This window comes from Phragmites australis, chromosome 11 (assembly GCF_958298935.1).
Source record: "Phragmites australis chromosome 11, lpPhrAust1.1, whole genome shotgun sequence".
Classification (NCBI taxonomy): domain Eukaryota; kingdom Viridiplantae; phylum Streptophyta; class Magnoliopsida; order Poales; family Poaceae; genus Phragmites; species Phragmites australis.
The window spans coordinates 30,268,822-30,283,590 of NC_084931.1; the positions used below are offsets into that span (position 1 = coordinate 30,268,822).

A 14,769-nucleotide genomic window follows, 5' to 3' on the forward strand; every position below is an offset into this window, starting at 1 on the left:
GGGGAAGAAGATTGATCCATCGGTTTCAGATATCACAGGGACGTGCAGCAGAATAAGCCAATACTGCAGCACGTGAAATGCGTGTACGCGTCCTGTCCTGCTCCTGCTCATGCAGTGCCGTGGCGAATTCGAGCTTCTTATATTTCGAAAGTCAAAAAATTATAAAAACTTGCCGCGGGTGTCAAGATGTATTAATAATTGTGTGCGGTTTTTTTATATATATTTACACAAGGTAATATGTTTCTGAACTGAGTTAGTTGTGAAATATTAGACGCTACACAGTATGATATGACAAAAAAACTAAATTTATAATCGGTGATGGAAGGAAATAGGGACAGTGCCATGATTGAACCTGTGATCAAAAGAGGATATTAAGTTTAAGTGAGAAAAAAGAACATGACTAAAATAATTTTGTGCTCGTGCCCAATTAAACGTCAAAGTAGCTCTTACTACTCAACTCGATTCTTTCGAGTGTGGCCAATAGTAGGCTACAGGGGCGGAGCAAGCATCGGTCAGCCTGGGCTCCGGCCCTCCCTTATCGTGCAAAAAAATTTGAAGAGTGAGGAGGCCCGTGGGCCATGGCCATTGACACATCGAGCTCCTCTCGGAGCCTCGCACTCACACAATCGCTCCTCTCTCAGATCGCTCGAACCATTGCCCGATTTACGGCCTCCGCGGTCTTGTTCGCCGGCCGCTGCGACCTGCGAGCCTGCGATTCCCCGGTGGACTCACAAAATTGGGGATCAGAGAGCTCACAGCCTCGCACTCGCACGATGCATCAAGGCAGGCTTGACCACTGGAGCCATTGATGGTCTCCTCGGTCGCCTTCGCCGACCTCCGCGCTCTTCGCGATTCCCCGGCGGCGGCGTTGCGCCCCACCCCAATAGCAACGCCGCAAGGCTGCCTAGCCGCGGACGCCCTCCAGGCTCAAGCCATCCAGGTTCTTCTTCTCCCAATTCCCAAACCCATTTATTAGACCTAATTTCATAGTTCATACATGACTGAGTTCATGTGATTTGTTTCTTTAGCAGTTAATGACTAGTTCTAGTTGGTAATTTCTTTTATTTAGGTGGCAATGGTTACTCAGAAACCCATTTATTCATTCTTCAAAAGAAAAAGAGATGAACCTACGGAGCAACCTTCAGTCAGTTCAGTGCTTGCCCCCTTGACTGAATTGGAATGTCAAAGGCAAGATGAAGAACAACCAGCAGATGAACCTGTTGTATTTCGAGGCATTGAATTATTAGAGCGAGATCCGTCAAAACTTCCACAAATTTGGGAGTATACATGCAACCAACATGATGAAGTGCGGCAGGCATACTTGAAGTTGGGTTCAATGCAACCCAAACTGAAGAATATAAGCCTTCAGGACCACAAGGGCATTAGCGTCATTTTCAGTGCAATCGGTTCAGTGAATTTCCATGCAGTGAAAGAATGTCATACTTTGTTGAATCGACCGAATCATATAGAAAATATCATGGAAGTGATAAGCGATCGGGAGAAAGAAAGAAACCGTCTATGGCTAAAAACATCAATTGCAACTGTTAAGTGGCTAACACTTCAGTCTCGTACTTTTAGAGGTCATGATGAGACGCCTGAGTCAAAAAATAGAGGAAACTTTGTTGAAATGATAAAGCTTCTTGCGGAATTTAATCCTGAAATTGCAAGTGTTGTTTTAGAGAATGCTCCACTTAATGCCAAGTACACGTCACCTGATATTCAAAATGAGATCTTGAGTATCTTTGCAATTAAAGTCAGAAAGCATATTCGTGAAGAAATCGGGGATGCAAAGTTCTCTATTCTGGTGGATGAAACATGTGATATTGCCAAAAGAGAGCAAATGGCACTTGTTTTCAGATTTGTTGATGAAGATGGTGTTTTACAAGAAAGATTATTTGACTTGATACATGTAAGGAACACCAAAGCATTAACACTAAAAGAGGAATTGTGTCATGTATTATCCAGCTATTCCTTCGATGTACAGAACCTTCGAGACCAAGGGTATGATGATGCCAGCAATATGAAGGGAGAGTTGAATGGATTGCAAGCACTTTTTCTCAGAGAATGTCCCTATTCATATTATGTTCATTGCTATACCCTTCGTTTACAACTTGCTCTTGTTGCAGCATCAAGGGAGGTGGTTGGTGTTAGCCAATTTTTTCAGAAACTGCTCTTTATTGTAAACACAGTTGACTCATCATCAAAGCGTCATGATGAGCTCCATGATGCTCAAATGGTTGAACTTGCACGCTTACTAGCTACTGATGAGCTTGAGACGAGTCAAGGAGCAAATCAAATCCGCTCATTGAAACGTCCAGGAGAGACCAGGTGGGGTTCACACTTAGGTTCTATTTCCACCCTTATGGATATGTTCAATCTGTAAGTTCAGTTTTACAAAATTTAGCTGCTGATTCGTCAGCTGGTGCAAACGTTGCTGATGGAGATACTTATTTCAATTACTTGATATCTTTTGAGTTTGTATTTATCTTATGTATGATAAGAGATATTTTGGAGATCACTGAACAACTTGGTCAAGCTTTACAAAGGAAAAGACAGGACATAGTGAATGCTATCCGTCTTGTGTAATCCACGAAAGTTCTTCTTGAAAAAATGAGATCAGATGATGGCTGAGAAGCTTTTATTTGGAAGGATGCTGAGTTCTGTATGGCTCATGAAATTAATATTCCAGACATGGAGGAAACATATATTTTGCGTGGTGGTCGTGCTTGTCGTCAGCCTGATCATTTTACCAATGATCGTTATTTTCGAGTGGAGATATTTCGGGCAACACTTGACACTCAGCTGACTGAATTAAATCTAAAGTTCAATGAGAAGGTAATGGGTCTTTTATCCATTAGTGTTACATTGGTTAAAAAAATGGATTTGTATCTTTCCAAGCTAGTGAGATATGCAAAATGGTTAACAAGTACTACCCAGCTGATTTCAACCAACTAGAAAGAATTGGATTAGAGTACCAGTTAAATCATTTTGTTGTTGAGGTTTCCAACAGTGAAGATCTGAAAAATATTGCAACCTTACCTGACCTTTGTTGATGCCTTGTTGACACAGGACGCCATAGGGTTTTTAACTTGATTGATAGATTGTTTCGTTTGCTTGTTACTCTCCTAGTTTCAACAGCTAGTGCTGAGCGTGCTTTTTCGAGCTTGAAGATCATTAAGACAAGGCTGCGCAACAAGATGGATGATGACTACCTCGCAAATAGCTTGCTGGTACATATAGAAGGTGAAATCGTAGGACACTATAATTATGAAGATATTATCAATGATTTCAAGGATCTGAAGGAGAGAACAGTGGAGTTTTAATAAGTGTTACGGTTCTAGTCCTATGATTTATTGCATTTTGTATGTGCTACTCTGATAGTCTCCATGGTCACCTACTCACCTATATTTTGTAAATTGTGACCCCGTTGTGTATATAATGTCAATGTGTCATGAAGTTATCCTCAATGCTTTCATCAAATTCTACTAACTCTTATTACTCTAGCACTTGTGTACTCGTTGATTATCATTAGATTAAGTGAAAATTTTGGTCCACAAAATTGATCTTGTTCGCCGGCCCCCCTATGGTTTATTCCTGGCAACGCCACTGGTAGGCTGGCATACAGTAAGAGCAATTAAGCATGCTTTTAAAGGTAGCTATTGCAAGTTGACATATGCACCACGCCAACGGGATTTTTTTTTTTTTGATGACTTGACTGTCTAAAGAGAACAATAGTAGCGTTTTTTGTGCACTTGAATATGCATCTTGAAGAAGGTTTAGCAGATATAGGCACCAATCAATAAATTGTAATAACAGCAACAACACAATACAGTATAGATGTGGCAATTATTTAATAGACAACACAGTGCAGTAAAATCAGATGTAAAATTGTCCAATTCTCCACAGAGCAAAAACAGATGTTAACTGAATATGAACCAGAAAGTTTTCATTGAACCAAAAACATGGACCAAAGGTAAAACTTGAGAGAGGTTTTACATGCACTAACCTGTATAGAAGTCTAATCTTGAAGACAAGCTTGCCCTCACATCGACTAAGCAACCCTAATCACGTGAGATGAAAATCCCTTTCCATTAAAGAAGCGGCACATAGAAGAGAAGAGCTATGCACCCAAGGCTCCAATAAGATCCCGCGGGTGAGAACGATGAACCTTCATATAGACTATTGAAGAGTTTCAAATGAAGTATTGGGTTTTTAGAAATCTTTTGAAAATATCATTATGAATACCTTTCAAGCCATCATTAGGCCAGCATAAAACTTGATCCATTTGAATCAGCACAGCACATTACATCTTAGAATGATCGTACAAAGATCATATGAAAGGAGCACAAACATCCTATTTCAACCAAACAGAAGGAATGTAGCAGAGGGGAACATCAATACCCACTTGATTGTAGGTAGTTTACAAAATACTAAAATTTAATGGTGTTTGAAGATGAAGGAATCCAGAATCTTGCACTTTGATTACAAATACCTTGTTTGCTCAACTTTTAGTCTAACCTCCTTACAGAAATCGAAGACAGACCATTTTTTCAAAAGAACCAATAAGATTAATGTCAATAGATTCGCATAAACAGTTGAATATTCAGGAATTAATCTTAATAAGCAAATTAGCAAAAACCTGAAATATAGTGTTTGTAAAGGCTAAAGGCCTGGCAAAAACTACAAAGTTTTTGCCTTGCCTGCTTGCAGGAAGGGACTGTGATGCTTGCAGGCGTTGATCAGGAATTGCATCAACATACGACCATGGCAAAATGTTATGAGCCAGATCACGGCAAAATAGAATGGGAACCCAAACGCAGCCTGTAATCATGTCAGGAAGTATTGTATTGACTATTTGCAGGCCTGATACGGACTATTAGACTCCAGTACTTCAGAAAGCCTATTAGACTCTAGTACTTTCTTGATCTCATCATGGAAACTTCTAGAAAAGGAGATATTCATTAGCATAGGCAGAAATAAAAACTTTACATACTTGTCATAGGCCATCTACAGATATGCATATATAGAATCCTGAAACTGTCATAGCCCACAACCTGAATTTGTTCCCAAGCAAATTGAAGGGCACTACATAAACAGGGTAAATCACATGATATATGCCAATCAGTGAGGAATAAGCACGGAAATATGAAAAGGCAGTAGTGATGAGAAAATTTTGATTATCTGCAGTTCACATGCCAGCAAAATGTAAGCATATATATTCTATAAAACAATACCATTGACGAAAATCAAAGGTAGTAGATACATTGCTAGTTTGACACACTGAAATCTGATTGCAATGTGAAATTTTCTTGCTATAATCAGGTAAGCAGTAATTAATAGGAATGTCTTACATGTATCTAGTGCACCACGAAGATGGCAGCCTTCGACAAAGAACCCGATTTGCAGAGAATTCCTACCACCTGAAGCACAAAGGATTCGTGCCCACTGCCTAGACCTGCCAAAATTGACAGATTTCCAGCCAAATATGGAGACGAATGCAGAGTTATTCACGGGTAAACAAACTGATTTTATATTTATACCTGCGGAAATGAGATTCGAATCTGACTGATTGATGAGGGTTCAACCAGCTGCAAGGTGCAAAGAACGGTGCACCAGCCAAAGGAACTAAGGGAGAGAGGGGCGGGTGGCCGAGGACAGGTACGGGAGGGAGGCGCTGCGAGGGACAGGGGCTCGCGCCAGGAACTGCGAAGTAAGCATGGACGATGTGAGAAGCGATGGAAATTGGCGATCCCTACCTCCGGCTTCCCACACGGCCGGAACTACTATTAATCATGGCACACATCACACTATATTTTTATATACATCTTATCATATATCTAAATAAGATTAGAATATAATCTCATATTATAAACACAAGTTTTGACCACTAAATAAATACTATTCATCTCGAGTTAATAAAAAAATATCAAAATATCTACACAAGTGCCAAAATCTAAAACTCAAACTAGGTTGTACACGTTCAAAAGGCAAAGATAAAAGGGCGAAATTTCCTTACAATTTTCTAAATCAAAACATCTCTAAAAATCATTGAAAAAAGAAACTTTTTTGAGGAAAAAAAATAAAAATGTAAAAGTAGACAACATATATTAACATATTTACTAAACTAAACAGCAGATCGACGTATTTACAAATCTAGTACATATATTCGGCATCTCAAAATTCGAAAATTCGAATTCAGTACCTCAAACACTGAAAAAGGTCGATCTCACTGTATTTGGCACCTTAGATGCTGAATATGTGCTGAAAATACCGCGCGACAAAAGCAGAGATAGGATGTGACCGTGCAGCAGATCGAGCCGTATTCAACAGCTGAGGTGCTGAATATGGCACTGTGCACCGTATTTAGTATGGTGCTAAAAATTACCTATATTCGATACCTCAGTTGTCAAATATGGTCTGGATCTATCGTTTCGAGATTTTATCAGATTTTAAGTATGAAATATGAATGATAAATTTATAAATATACTGATATATTATTTTTTTTAACCAATACGATGACGTACTATTTTTTCATTTTTGCTTGAGGGAAGGACGCATCCTTTGCAAACTGAACTCGGAAGGCGAATCGAGTCGATCGCCCCACCCCGGCAAACCCCCACCTTGGTCAGCGCGATGCCGGGAGATCCGGACGCCGCCGCCGCCGGCGCCCACCCCGCGTCGACCGGCAAGGGGCCCCGCTCGTCGACGCGGCACCGGCAGTTCCGCGACCGTGCCAAGACCCGCGTGGACGACCTCCAGGATATGTTCTCCGGCCTCCAGTCCGCGCGCAAGGAGAGCCGCTCCGCCGACGCCGCCGTCCTCGAGGAGCAGGTACACCAGATGCTCCGCGAGTGGCGCGCCGAGCTCAGCGTCCCCTCCCCCGCCTCCTCCCTCCAGGTACGTACCCCCAAACCCTAGCCCTCCGCCCCTCCCCTCTCACGTGTGCTGTAGATTGGTGCTCATCTGACTCTGACTTGGTCTTCCTGGTGCGCCGCATAATTCGCAGGGGAACAACCGGGAGTTCTCGGATCCGCCCTCGGAGACGCTGCGGCTGCTGCAGCTGGCGATGGCCGAGGAGGACGATGACGCGACCAGCAAGCTGGCTGTGCCCCGATCGCCACTGCCGATGCTGGCTTCTCATCAGAGCCACGAGCACGGGCAGAACGGCCGGATGCCCGATCCCGATCAGCAGTGTGAGGCTGTGGCTGGGGGCGCGCAGGGAGATTGTGGTGAAGTGGCTGCTGTTGCTAATGCAATGTTCAATGATCAGGTGTCATTTGCATTTTCAGTGATCGAGTTGAAAATTGTTTCTTTTTTCCTGATTGATCATGTGAAGGAGCTTGTCTGTGAGAATTCTTGGTTTTTGTCGATGAGTTGCTAATTGTGTTGTCTGTGACAACCGTTATGGATCAGCATTACCGTTCTCTTATACATTCCGATGTGTCATGGAGGCCAAGCATGTGACTTTCATTGTATAGACCGATAGAGTGTAACCCTCAAGTGATTTGTCAATTACGTTGACGTTTCATTGAGGCATTTTGTGCTAGAGGAAATTTATGCGTTGGTTGTGTTCAATTACTGTTGATCATCATCAAATTCAAAAAGATGTCAACTGGCATTCTCCATGTAGTCCTTCCAAGCATGTGACTTTCATTGGATTAGAGTGATTTGTTAATTACGTTGATGTTTCAGTGAGGCATTTTGCACTAGAGGAAATTTATGTGTTGGTTGGTCATGAATAGAGTGCTTTCGTTCAGTTGCTGTTGATTATCATCTAATTCAAAAAGATGTCAACTGGAATTCTGTATGCATGTTGTTAAATTGCAGTTTTGCACAATTGTTCATTCAATCTATTTCCTTAATGGTTAGTTACAAACTCACTCTTTGATGGTGTGAACTACTTATCAATTTGTACAAGTGTTCATTCAACCTTTTTCCTTGTTCATTTGTTCAATGTTTGCTTTATATTTTGCTAATCAAGTTCTAAATTTGCTGTTGACAAAAATCCTGCCAACGTTATATTGTGCCTCATGTCCTTCATTTGTGGATGTAAGTTCATGACTTGGCTTGTTCTTCCGATTCTACAATGAAGGATATTATTAGTATAGTGTGGTTTTTATCAACCTCACTTTTGTTAAGAAATAAGTTTTGTATGTTTTATTCCTTGTAGACCTTAGTATAGATCAGCACCATAAGCTAACTTCAGGCTCCTTCAGATGCGAACAAATGATGATTTTGTTTCAACTTGCAGTGTCAAATACTGGATTGTTGTAGTTCAGTATGCTAACATAGTCAAATCAGTTGATGATATTGAGTAATGTGTTAGTATTATTTGTCTAAGTTTCTGCGGACCACAAGTCACAACAGTATAAATGTATAATTCTGCTGTGGTTAAGCTATTAGTAAATGGGAAACAACGATGGTCTCTAGAAAATTACATGTTTAGGCCTGCTTGATTTATGTTTCTGTATCTCTGGTCAAATCAGATTTGCTACATTTATTACTTGTCCAAATTTTGAGTTTCTGATCCAATTGGTAGGTTCTAAATTGTGCCGCCCTACTACCTTATTGACCTATCTTATGCTCCTTTCCAATATGACAATGGATCATATGTACATTAATGATATCTTTGTGGACTGCTACTCTTTGCTCATCATATGCTGGCACACATAAAATTATGAATCACACGATGTGCTGGTCTCTACGTGCATGTATCTCGTAGTTGTGCATTGGCTTTGTTCCCTGTTCATGTTAATTCTCCCTTCTCTATTGATAGCTTTAATGAACCTTTGCCTTACCTTCGATTGCAGATGTACTATATAGACCATGAACTCAGTATTGATGATTTTCCTCGTGATGATGATTACAAAATGAGCTTTCCTGACTCAAACCAAGATCACTTCAATAAACTGCATGGGATCGTTCAGCTGGAACATCAACAGTTCAATTTTCCATTAGATCTGCCGCCTCCTAATTCATATGTTGATGCGAATAATTCCGTGCAAGATACTGGAGATGTTTTTGTCCACATGTCAGATTTGCTTGCAACAATGCGTCCGTCACCGTCTCAGTATTTGGGGCCAAAATGTGCACTCTGGGACTGTGGTCGACCTGTTGGAGGGTCGGAAGAGCGTCAAGATTACTGCAACCCTTACCATGCTGGTTTGGCTCTGAATGATGATGGTCTTCTTGGGACAAGACCTGTGATGCGTCCAAGAGGTATTGATTTGAAAGATGGGCCGCTGTTTACTGCTCTTATTGCAAAAGTCCAAGGAAAGAATGTTGGTATTCCTGTGTGTGAAGGGGCTGCAACTTCTAAATCACCATGGAATGCACCTGGTGAGTTTGTTAGCATGTTAGGTTAATGTTGATAGTAGCAAATTATTATGCTAACTGTTTGTTCTGTACTGTTATTGCAGAACTTTTCGATCTTTCTCTTCTGGAGGGTGAATCTCTTAGAGAATGGCTATTCTTTGACACTTCAAGAAGGGCATTTGAGAGTGGCAACCGGAAGCAAAGGTCACTGCCAGATTACAGTGGCCGTGGATGGCATGAATCGAGGAAGCAGGTGATGAAAGATTTTGGGGGTCTGAAGAGGTCCTATTACATGGACCCACAGCCATCCAGCAACTATGAGTGGCATCTTTTTGAGTATGAGATCAATGATTCTGATGCTCTTGCCTTGTACCGTCTTGAGCTTAAGTCTTCTGATCCTAAAAAGAGTGCCAAATCAAAACTAGCTAGTACTTCACTGAATGAAATCCAGCAGCAAATGGTCATGCTTACCGCGGACAGTCCAGTGGAAAATAAACGGACTGCTAGGAGCATACCAAAGGCTAATCAAAAGGGTAGCAATGCAAAGGTTTATCCACATGTTAACACCCCCAGTCAAGTTACTGCTCCGAATGCTTATCAAGCAGTGCCACGGGCAGACCAGATAACATTTCTGAATGAGAACGTTGTTTATGGACCTCATCTTCCACATTCAGAAAACGTTATTTATGGACCTCATCTTCCACATGGTTACTCAGCGGAAGGAAGCAGCTTCTATTGGCACCCAAGTGACGGGACTTGAAGATAAGACAGTAGCTTATACGTTGTGCAGCATTTGTGAGGCACGAACGCTAACATCATCAGCTGGGGCTCAACAGCGTGGCCCCATACTTTTTCTAATTGTAATTGGTTGGTTCTTCTGGGGACCTGGCTGCCTGATATGTTTGAAACACAATGCTAAAGTTGGCATTAACTTCGACTGTAAAATATAGTCCGGTGCCCTATCTGTCAATCGAGTGTAAGATAAATAGAAAAACTGCTATTAGGCTTTTGATTATGAATTTCTTTGAGTGGTTTTGGGTTCTGAATTGAGATGGGTATGTTTTCCCCTTTCTTTTGTATATGCTGACTAATGTTAAGGACTTGTGAAATCCAGATTCGGTTGCCGTTCGAACGGCATGGGAAATAGTTCATTTTCTTGGATCGAGTCGATTTCCTGCCCTTGCCAAAAGCTCCGGTCCCTATCCTGTAAACTAAAAAAGGGGTGTAAAACGTAAACAAAATAAGACAAAAAAGTCGGATATACTACAAAAGCAAGAACAGGACCATTTTTTTTTAGACCAAGGGTAACTCTCTTCGTTCATTACTCAAGCGAACTAGAATCGTGCTGCAAACACTGCAATAGGAAATCAAAAATAATTGGCGAAATAGCTCTGGTAGCACTAGATTCGAACGGATTTGCTCCCGTACCACTATTTTTTGCGGGATTTCTTTAGTAGCACTGGATTTGGTCCATATCTTCTCCATCTAGCACTAAACCGTTAGATTGAGAATCAATGGTCCAGATCACACACTGAACCATCCCTCCGTTAACATCTGTTAGCCAGCAGACCTACCCCTTTCTTCTCCGGTGAGCAAGTCCTCCGACAGACTCCTGCTCCTCCATTGACTCCAAGAGCACCTTGTCTTCCTTGTTCGCCGACTGCACCGCGCGGTAGCCAGAGCCAATGCAGCCTCACAGCAGACCCCCTCACCTCACCTAGCTGTTGGCACTCGGCCCTGATGCCCCAGAGGAGCAGCCTCTGTGAGCTCGATGGGTTGGGGCGGCAACGTTTGAGCGGCGGGTGGAGGAGCAGCATCACCAGATCCAGCCGTGCCACCAGACCCAAGCCATCTAGGGGCAGCACCTCTACCGCCACACGGAGCTCTAGCTTCTTCGCCGTCGCGTGGAGCTGCGACTCCACCGCCTCGCCGTCGATGCCGATGAGTCCGACCACAACCTCGTCGTCAACGATTACACTGCGCGACCTCGAGCCTCTCGCCCTCCTCCGCTCGGATCCGGGTGCCTATGGCTTGAACAGCTGCTGGCTCGCCGCTGCCATGAGTTTGCGCGAGTGGCATGCGAGTGGCGAGCCAAAAGCTACTGAGGAAGACGAGGAGGAAACTGATGATTGCTTTAAAGCTGCTGCGGCTTGCCAGAGGAGGCAGAGAATGGATGGAGCACCGAGTGCTAGACGGAGCAAGGACGGGGGAAAATCCAGTGGTATTTTTGAAATCGGTAAAAAAAATAATGGCACCGAAGCAAAACAGTTCATTTTTAGTGCTACCATAGCAATTTCGTCAAAATAATTTATTTCAGAATATTGGAAAGGGAACATGGTGGCAAAAAGAAAAACTGTGAGACATATGGATACAAGTGGATAACTAATGAGTAATTCTAGATCGCTATTTAATTTTTTTAAGTTAATTAGATGGAGATGAATTTTTAATTTACCCTATTTGTAGGTTTAAGCCATCTGCACGAACCGAGTGACGTAGCTGCACTGCGCGTAACCCATCTTTGCTCAATGGGTACGAAATATCCATGCATCTGACTTTGGACCTTCGAGCTAAGTTATTTAATAAGGGGCTTTAAATAAGTTTTGGATCGACCCATTATCTAAAAATCCAAAACTTGCATCCCTAGCGAGCCAGCATAAAGAAAGAGGAAAACAATTAAAACTAAAATTATAAAAGAAAGGGAAATAGTAAAACAATCATCTTTAGTAGGCCCAAAGGTGGCGGCCCGGCCCGTACTTCGCAATCCTCAGCACAGGCCCACGGGCCTCCGGAGCTCCACAGTAGCCGTATGTAACAAATTCGGAGTCCGACTGCACGAGGCCTTCCCTCTCCCTCAGGAAAAAAAAAACGACTGCACGAGGCCGCGAGCACGAGGTTGCGTTGATTGCGCGCTCCGACTCCGACTCCGACTGGACTCCGCTGTAAGTCACTCTGCTGGGGCTCTCCTCCTCGCCCGATAAAACCCGCCGGCTGCGAGTGGCATCGACAAGCTATGGCTTGTTCATCCTCTCTCTACCCCGCTGCACCGCCGTTCTTCCCGAGCGCCTGCCACCGCGTGCAGCCGTTGTCTCCATCCGCGCGGCCGTTCCAGCCGTCGCCTCCCTCTCGTGCCGTGCTGGTGCGGTGGACGCCTCCTCCTCGCGGCTGGTTCAAGATCAGCTTTGACAACTCGGTCTACCACGACGGCTCCGGGCGTGCCAGCATCGGCGGCGCCATCAGCGACAGCGCCGGCCGCGTGGTCCTCGCGTTCGCCGAGCAGACGGAGCACTCGACGGTCGGCATCGTCGAGGCACGGGAGATGATCCGCGGGTTTCGCCTCGCGCGGGGGCTTCGCCTGGACAGAGTGGTGGTGGAGGGTGACGACCTCGTGCTGGTGCAGCTGCTCCGCGGCGAGGAGGTGCAGACGCGAATCCCAGTCCCGATGCAGGAGGAGATCATCGGGCTCCTCCGCTCCTTCCCCGGGCGTGACGTCCAGCACGTGTACCGGGAGGGCAACCAGGTGGCGCACACCCTCTGCCGCCAGGCGTACCACTAGTCCACTACCCGGGCGTGTGGGTGGGCGGACTCGTGGCGCCCGCCGTGCTGGAGAAGGCCGAGGAAGACCGGCGTGGCGTGGCGCACGAGCGCGCAGTGGTCCATGCAGCGTGAGAGGTCGTCTTCAGGCTGTGCGCTGAGCGAAGCCGGAAGCACATGGCGGCGGGACTGGCCGGTGCAACAACGTACGCTCTGGTCAGGGAGGGAGGCCTGCAAGCGCCACGCGACTGTCGACGGACCAACCGGGCCAAGCACGCACGAGCAGGCGTAGGAGAAGGCGCCGCCCAGAGACGGTGTGCCAGGAAAGATGCTGCTCTGGAAAAAAGAAAATCCATGCCTGCCATGTGTACAAAATAGTTTTGTTCCTGATGTGACCACAGCGCCGTGCACAAACACGAAGACCTGCGGTTTCACTAACGAGAACCGGGTGCGCGCCGCTCACATTCTTTCCACGGCAACGGCGGCCACGGCCAGGCAGCAGACACGCCCGATGTTGAACGGTAGCGTCTCCGGCGAGGGTGCCACCGGTGGTAGGCGGCGATGGCGACAGATGTCCTAGTGTCGTCTGTGGTCAGTGCAGCAGCATGTCGAGGCAGGGGCTGCGGTGCCGCCGTGGCTGCAGGGCTCACATGACTAGAAGAGGAGGCGCGCGCGTGTGGATGGCCACGTGTGCACTGTCTCTGTAGCGTACCACAACACGGTGATATTTGAGATGGCCGATGAACCGGTCTGGTTCTCTTGCTCCAACATCGAACTATTTTAATGTTTTTGAAGGCATTACTTGCTAATATTGGACATCTCTTACATATTGTTGGAGGAATGGTTTAGTTCCTTTTGTTGACCTTGGCCGTTCTCAGCCAACTCTAGATATAAAGTAATCGGCAAAGCTAACACATTAGTCGAGTTATTTCGTATGTATGAAGCCGAAAGGATAGCCTATGCGAAAGCGAGGAGCCTAAAGATCAATGCTCCGGTCTCGAAGAGCTAGGGTCGTCAAATGCATCAATGAGACTCGAAGAGTCACTTGGGACGAAGCGTAGAGCCCGAAGGCCAAAGCCTTAGCCGCGAGAATGAAGGTTGTCAAATGCGTCAGTAAGAAATGACGAGTCACTTGATGCAAGACAAAGGGCTAGGATGAACTATGCTAAAAGAAAGCTTGAAAGTCGATATTCAAGCTGCGGATAGGTCAACTGATATATGTACTATTATATAATGATATAATCTGTAATAATATAATAATTGTAGTATATAAGAATATTCCTATGAATAGAGGCATTAACATAATATTAGCTTGGATGGTTAATATATGGTTATAAATATTCCGACCTCATTGATATAATGGAATACACATTTGATATAAAAAAATACGTGTTCATTGTGTTGTGATTTAAATCCCAACACATAGTGCTATCAAACCTTAATATTTTACCAATTGGTTTCTGCAGGGCATTCTGTTTCCTCGTGAAAAATGCCATCCATTTACTGATAACTAGCAAATCTGTTCAGTGAAACGAACAAAGGGGAATTCTCACATACCCTTGCCACCTTGCGAAACCATTCGTTTGCGCGCGCACGCATGCATTTCCCAACACGAACATTCTCTTAACACGGTTCAGATGGCGAGCATTTCAATAATTGCCATTAATTGACATTTTCGATCTAAATAATTTTCGCATGATTTTTTTGACTATCTGTATAGTTAAATTGACTCCGAAATCCAGTCTAAAGAAAAGCTAACTCCCGAAAGTCAAAGCCTGGGTGCCGCGACTTTCCGGATCATTTTTGTTTTCCCTATTCTTATATGAAAACGGCCAACGGTACAATGACATTCAGAAACAGGTCAAAAACGGTTAATGCCTCAACCTGCTTGTTTTGTTGGGATCCTATTTTTAGCTAGAATAT

The 14,769-nt window shown here is 44.2% G+C and overlaps 2 protein-coding genes, 1 long non-coding RNA gene and 1 pseudogene across 4 annotated transcripts; 3 read left to right on the plus strand and 1 right to left on the minus strand.

Annotated features, from left to right (window-relative positions):
• The first annotated feature begins 808 nt into the window (after positions 1–808).
• On the plus strand, positions 809–2,383 carry LOC133884156 (uncharacterized). The gene is made up of 2 exons (XM_062323516.1): positions 809–940; positions 1,070–2,383. The coding sequence occupies exons 1-2, from the start codon at positions 809–811 to the stop codon at positions 2,381–2,383; spliced, it is 1,446 nt and encodes a 481-aa protein (XP_062179500.1).
• A 1,227-nt stretch (positions 2,384–3,610) lies between these two features.
• Positions 3,611–5,769, minus strand: LOC133885313 (uncharacterized). 2 transcript variants are annotated; one of them, XR_009903211.1, is made up of 4 exons: positions 5,541–5,769; positions 5,352–5,455; positions 4,246–5,085; positions 3,611–4,179 (listed from the first exon to the last, which is right to left on the minus strand). It is a non-coding gene; the product is annotated as an uncharacterized LOC133885313 (long non-coding RNA). The 2 variants fall into 2 exon arrangements; XR_009903210.1 differs by having other exon boundaries at positions 3,611–5,085.
• Positions 5,770–6,527: 758 nt separating this feature from the next.
• Positions 6,528–10,388, plus strand: LOC133885114 (transcription factor VOZ1-like). Its single transcript, XM_062324763.1, has 4 exons — positions 6,528–6,897; positions 7,007–7,270; positions 8,811–9,339; positions 9,420–10,388. Exons 1-4 carry the CDS (start codon positions 6,634–6,636, stop codon positions 10,073–10,075), a joined length of 1,713 nt encoding a protein of 570 aa, XP_062180747.1. The 5' UTR covers positions 6,528–6,633; the 3' UTR covers positions 10,076–10,388.
• Positions 10,389–12,325: 1,937 nt separating this feature from the next.
• On the plus strand, positions 12,326–12,981 carry LOC133884157 (uncharacterized; annotated as a pseudogene).
• Positions 12,982–14,769: the final 1,788 nt, after the last annotated feature.

What these genes read in the sequence shown, in the direction of transcription:
- LOC133885114 (XM_062324763.1), top strand. Translation starts at nt 6,634, where the DNA reads ATGCCGGGAGATCCGGACGCCGCCGCCGCCGGCGCCCACCCCGCGTCG. An exon ending in ATGCAATGTTCAATGATCAG is followed by an intron (nt 7,271 to 8,810) that starts GTGTCATTTGCA and finishes CTTCGATTGCAG; the next exon opens with ATGTACTATATAGACCATGA. An exon ending in ATCACCATGGAATGCACCTG is followed by an intron (nt 9,340 to 9,419) that starts GTGAGTTTGTTA and finishes CTGTTATTGCAG; the next exon opens with AACTTTTCGATCTTTCTCTT.
- LOC133884156 (XM_062323516.1), top strand. Translation starts at nt 809, where the DNA reads ATGGTCTCCTCGGTCGCCTTCGCCGACCTCCGCGCTCTTCGCGATTCC. An exon ending in TCCAGGCTCAAGCCATCCAG is followed by an intron (nt 941 to 1,069) that starts GTTCTTCTTCTC and finishes TCTTTTATTTAG; the next exon opens with GTGGCAATGGTTACTCAGAA.